The following is a 6,359-nucleotide window of genomic DNA, read 5'->3' as shown; positions in this document are numbered from 1 at the left end:
GTCGCACCCATACAACGCAACCTAAACATACTTTTCTTTTCCCTTTTTTTCACATGTTTTACATGCATTACAAACATCAAAATATTCAACACCTCTAATATAAGAAAGTACTTCCTTAAGTACATGAAAATCAACACAGCATCAACTCAGAAGCCCATACAAAGTAAATATGTGTACATTAATGTTGTAAGTGCAACACTCTCCCCACCATGCGAAGGATTCGCATCAAAATGCACATTAATCATTCCTCGTCAAAACCCTCAGATGGATACAACACGGCAATCTTTGTGACTGGTCTTTGGAACTCTCCTTTGACTGTCCTTACTTTGACATTTCGGACCCGTCCATCTGCCCCTGGGTACACTTCCACAATCCTTCCCAACTTCCACTGTCCACGAACTGCATTAGGATCAGCCATAACTATGACGTCATTGACGCTCACATTTCTTCTGTGTACATTCCACTTCTTCCTTGGAACAAGCGTTGGAAAGACATCCCTGATCCATCTCTTCCAGAAAACATCAGCGATTCTCTGAACAAACTTAAACCTGTGGTGTGGATTCCTTGTTTCTTGAAAGGGACCTTGTGGAACTCTACTTGTAGCACGTCCTAAAAGAAGATCATTTGGACATACATATGATCCGTCATCTGGGTCATTGGGAATTCTTCCAATGGGTCTTTGGTTGACAAGATTAGCCACCTCCTGCAAACATGTGTACAACTCAAATGGTGTTAGAAGCTGAGATCCTACAGCCTTCTTCAGGCCTTGCTTGCAGCTCTTCACTAAAGCTTCTGCACATCCATTCTGATGAGGTGCTAATGGTGTTACAAACTTCCAGTGTACCTGTTTCTCAGCACAGTATTCCTTCAGCTCGTCCTTGCCCCAACCTTGAATCATCTGTCTTAGCTGTCTCTGAGTACCAACAAACTGTGTACCGTTGTCACTTTGTATTTGACATGGATAACCTCTGACTGCAAAGAACCTTCTCAACACTTGCAGAAACTCCTGAGTAGAACAGTCAACTGCCAGCTCCAAATGCACTGCTCTTGTGTTTAAACAAGTGAAGATGACGCCATAGTGTTTTGTTGTCTTGTTTCGGCCAACTTTAACATCAATCGGTCCAAAATAATCCACTGCAGTGTAAAAGAAAGGTGGTGAAAAGGGTTTCACTCTTTCCATGGGCAAATCACTCATCCATTGTTGCTCAAGTTTATGTTCAAAGGCTCTGCATCTTGCACATCTATGCTTGATTTTCTTCACCAACTTTGTTACTCCAATGATCCAGTATCGCCTCCTCACCCTGGCTGCTGTCGAGGCAACACCATAATGACCTGTCTCGTGAACATGTTTTGCAATCAGGTATGAAATATGATGACTTTGTGGCAAGAGTGCTGGGTAAGCTGTATCATATGACAGCCTCTGATTGTTGGTCCTTCCACCAACATAAACAATCTGATCTTCAACAAAAGGACTCAGAGTTTTGTAAGCGTCAAGTGACTTGAGCTCCGTTTGAGCTTGGAGGATCCAATATTTCTCAGATGCAGATAGTTCATCAACTGTAAGTGGACCCGTAATAGCTTGATCCTTTCTTCTGCAGTTGTTGATGAATCTCTGCAAATAAGATGTAACTCTAATCAGTCTTCTCCACCTTGAGAACTTTCTTGCATCAATCACTCGTTCAGTCTCTGAAACTATTAATACTGTTTTCTCTCTCTTACGTTCTTTTTCAACCTTATCGCAATCAGCTTTGGGATTTGACTTTGGCCATTGCTCTTTAGGCATCTGTAGGAATATGGGGCCATCTCTCCAATCCCCTGTCAAATCACCAATTGGCACACCCCGTGACACTTTGTCTGCTACATTGTATTCACCTGGAATGTGAAACCAATCAGTAGGATCACTTTGGCTCTGAATTTCAGCAACTCTGTTGGCGACAAATGACTTCCACTGACGTGACTGACCTCTTATCCAACTCAAGACAATAACGCTGTCAGACAAGAAAAACACTTGATCAAAGGATACTGTCATTTCCTGCTTTACAGTTGTCGCGAGTCGAGATGCTAACACAGCTGCTTGTAACTCAAGTCTGGGCAGTGTCAAGGCTTTCAAAGGCGCAACTCTTGCCTTTGCTGCAACAAATCTTACACCTACAGTTCCATCAACCGTTATCCATCTGGTATAACAAACAGCACCAAATGCCTTCTCAGAAGCGTCACAGAATGTCACTAACTGACGTGTCTCTGCAGTTGGCTCCGGGATGAGACATCTGTCAAAGCTGACTCCCTGAAGCTCTTTAAGCTCAGAAAAAAAGTTGATCCAACTGACTGTCTCCCTTTCACCAAGTTCCTCATCCCAGGAAACTCCACTTGACCATAGTTGCTGCATCATAACCTTTCCTTTGATGAGATATGCTCCAGCAAATCCGATCGGATCATACACCTTTGACAACTCACTGAGAACAATTCTCTTGGTCAGGTTTGATCCCTTTAAGTCAGGTTGTTTGACCTTGTATTTCAACACATCATCCTTTGGATCCCATACCACTCCCAGGATCTTCTGTTCCTCTGTCCACATGATATTCTCTTTGTACTCGCTATTCTTGAACTTGCCTCCGTTTGAAGTCCAACTTTTAACCTTGAATCCGCCAGATGCCAGGACTGCATCAATATCCTCACTCAACTCCTTCTCATTCACATCAGTTGGTACTGATGAACATATGTCGTCCATGTATGTATCTTTAAGTAGGGTTTGTGCTGCTTTTGGATGTTCTGATTCTGCTTCCTTAGCTGTCTTCCTCAAAGCAGTTATTGCCAAAGCCGGTGCAGGCTTGTCTCCTGGGGTTACCACTTGAAGAACATATGTATCAGGAGGTCTCCTTTCAAAGTTCCGCCAGAGAAACCTGTGTACGTGTTGATCGCGCTCTGATATCCTCACTTGATAGTACATCTTACTGATGTCTCCTGCGATGGCTGTCTGATACTGTCTAAATCTTAGAGTAACACCTACGAGACTCTGAAGCAAATCTGGTCCTTTGTCCCAATAGTCGTTGATGCAGCCTCCTTGGTACTTACTTGATGAGTTGAAGACTATTCTGATCGGTGTACTCTTACTCTCCTTTCTAATGACTGCATGATGAGGCAGATAATACACTGGACCCTTGTATTCACGGATCTCTTCTTCGTTCAATCTTCTTGCAAATTGTCTGTCAACCAACTCCTGTATTGCGTCATTGTACACTTTGGCTGAATCTGCACTCTTCTTCAACCTTGACTCAGTTGCTTTCATCTGAGAGAAGCACTGATTCCGATTGTCAGGTAACTGGTCTGGTGACTTTATCCATGGATATGTAACCTCCCAGTGATTATCAACTCTTTGACATGAATCCCACATTTCATGAGCTTGTGAACTCTCTTCTTTTGCCATGCATCTTACTCCCATTTCTTCAGTACTCCAGAACTGACTCAAATCAACTGGTTTCGCTAGCTGTGCAACGAGAACTTGACTGTTGGATGCACCTCCTTCACTTGATCCAAAAACAACCCAACCAAGTGGTGATTTGCGAGCAACAAATCCATCAGCTTCTCTGATCTCTCCAACATGCATTCGAGCATTGTTCACACCAATCAGCAGATCTATAGGTCCTCCTCTTCTGTGTATAGGTTCTCCAAGATATTGTTCAAACTTCTGTTTCACGCTCAAACTCATTTCTGGTACTTCAGTTATCTCTGGAACCCCTACTGCAATGACAGAAAATATCTGCTGGTTTGCTGATTTCAATTTAACTTTGTATGCTCTGGTGTTATGCATATGGACCTCTCCACCAACAGTTCCTATCTCTACTTGTACTGGGTGACTCTCAAATTCGCAATCCTTGGCAACCTCCTCTCTGATAAGAGTGATGCTAGCTCCTGAATCAAATACGGCGTTACATGTCCTCCTCCCAATTTCAACACTGATGACTGGCAACATTCCATTTTCATTTTCACTGCAGACTAAGGCTTGTTGAGTATGTGGTCCGGACTCAACATGCAGAAGTCTATGATGGACAGCATCACAATTTGGGCATTGCCGTCGCCGAGTACATGTTGATGCTTTGTGACCTTTACCAGCTATCTTCAAACAAGAAAAACACACACGTTTTTCGGTTGCTCTCTTAAGCCTCTCAGATGGTGATAGATTTTGGAAAACAGGACATTCATCAGGCCAATGATCATCAGGACAGTTCCAACACTTGTTTCTTGATGTCCCTCTCAACATTAGAACTCTGCTGCGATTACCAGGGTTTTCCCTTGACTGAGTCAGTGTCTGTTGACGATCAACCATCCCGAATACAGGATCATTCACTTCTATAGCAGCTGCTCTGACAAATCTTGTCAAGTCCTGCAAGGCTGGCATGTTTCCATTCATCCTCAGTTTGTAAACCTCTCTAGCCCACCTCTGTTGTAGAAATCTTGGTAATTTCTCAACAATACTCTTCAATGTTGCTTGATTGTTCATCTCATTCAGATACCCGAGTGCTTTCAGAGCTTGATGACAATTGTCCAAATCATCTGCATATTCTTCCAGTTTCCCCACTTCAACTCTTGCACGGCGGACTGTTACTTTTCTCACCCAGGCCTGGACAACCACTCCATTTGTACCAAATCTCTCCTTCAGAGTGAGCAATGCTGATCGCAATCCTTCATCTGAGGGTTTCAACAAGCAATGATCTGTACAGTCAAGGGCTCTACCTACACACAATGATCTCAGCAAATTGAGTTTTACACCATCATCATAGATATATTTTACACTGTTTTCATAAGATGCAACAAATGCATGATAATGCAAAGGATCACCATCAAACCTTTTTGCCTGTGCCCTAGGCAAAGCCATGGCCTGCATCATTCCAACCATTGGATTCGTTGCATTACTACAAACATCTGTGGCAACATTGCCAATCTTTTCTTTTACATTTTGTTCATCAATGTCCGATACACTTTGATTATCATTACTACCACTTTCATCATCACTGTGAACAATTACATTATCATTTTCAGCATTTACATTCTGATCTTGAACATTACGTTTGGGCTTTCTTGAACTTTCATCATCAGTCTCTTTCAACAACATTCTTGCCCGCCTTACAGTTTCCCTGTAGTCACTGGTCACCCTTTCCATCCATCCCTGCTCTTTGGCATATTCCTCATCAGACTCGATAACATCAGACAGTCTATCGTGAGCCTCTTCCACAGATTCCATCCTTTGATCAACCTTTAACATCAGTCTTCGCAGTTCAGTCACGTCTGTCTCTTCCTGTCGCACCTCGTCGATCAGTTCTTTCATGGCCAGCGTCAGTTTTCCTTTCCGGTTTCTTCTCGCCCTCTCAAGCTGTTCCTTTTCCTCCATGGTTGACTGTAGATCGAGGAATTTACTTGAATTGTGGCGAGGTAAAGGAACAAATCGAAGGGGTCTTGAATGTTTCTTGTTTATTCAAGTCTGAAGCAGTGAAGAGACAAGCATGATAAAATAACTTCCTGTCCATAGCGCCGAATAAGGCGTATTTATCTGCTACATACATGTATGAATGAACGCTAACTGTAATGAGTCATCATCAATAATGATTTACATCAGCTGCAACTTACAAATTTTCCCCTTCATTAGCAAAGAAAACCGGCATTATGCCCACCACACAAGTACGGTTATCGCGCTTGCTCACAAAGAACCACAACTCTAATTGACTGTTCATTAATGACGTCATGAATGTCAACATGCACGCAACACTGGTTCGAGTCGCACCCATACAACGCAACCTAAACATACTTTTCTTTTCCCTTTTTTTCACATGTTTTACATGCATTACAAACATCAAAATATTCAACACCTCTAATATAAGAAAGTACTTCCTTAAGTACATGAAAATCAACACAGCATCAACTCAGAAGCCCATACAAAGTAAATATGTGTACATTAATGTTGTAAGTGCAACAGTCATCATCCAGATGCTTCTGTAAGTCAGACATGCCATGAATATCGGTGGCATTACAAATGGAACATGTGTAATGGTTGTCAATCACACGCGAAGCAAGGTTATATGGAAAGCCATCACATCCAATCACACACCATGATCTAGAAATTCCCACACCAACATCTTCAAAAATCCTGTGGAGCACAACCTCCATTGGCATAAATGAACATGGTTTTATAATGACGGGCTCACCTACAACTAGATCTGAATGGAACAGTTCACCAGCTTCAACAATGTCATACTTGTTTGGTGTCCTATGTGATCTCACGATTCTGATCTTTGATGTATCGTCGTCCCGACTCACCATGTAATGGGTGTCCTCCATAGCTGTGGGTGGATCAGGCAGCACGGCAC

The 6,359-nt window shown here is 42.6% G+C and overlaps 1 protein-coding gene across 1 annotated transcript; it reads right to left on the bottom strand.

Annotated features, from left to right (window-relative positions):
• Positions 1–241: 241 nt before the first annotated feature.
• Positions 242–5,386, bottom strand: LOC139458708 (uncharacterized). The gene has a single exon (XM_071240120.1). The coding sequence runs from the start codon at positions 5,384–5,386 to the stop codon at positions 242–244; it is 5,145 nt and encodes a 1,714-aa protein (XP_071096221.1).
• Positions 5,387–6,359: the final 973 nt, after the last annotated feature.

Source organism: Haliotis cracherodii, unplaced genomic scaffold (assembly GCF_022045235.1).
Source record: "Haliotis cracherodii isolate W230 unplaced genomic scaffold, xgHalCrac1.p SCAF_13, whole genome shotgun sequence".
Classification (NCBI taxonomy): Eukaryota; Metazoa; Mollusca; class Gastropoda; order Lepetellida; family Haliotidae; genus Haliotis; species Haliotis cracherodii.
The sequence above is the reverse complement of the archived record's forward strand: the minus strand, read 5'-3'. Positions and strand labels throughout refer to the sequence as shown.

Bases quoted from the DNA above. Each gene is read 5' to 3' on its own strand.
- LOC139458708 (XM_071240120.1), bottom strand. From the start codon at position 5,386: ATGGAGGAAAAGGAACAGCTTGAGAGGGCGAGAAGAAACCGGAAAGGA.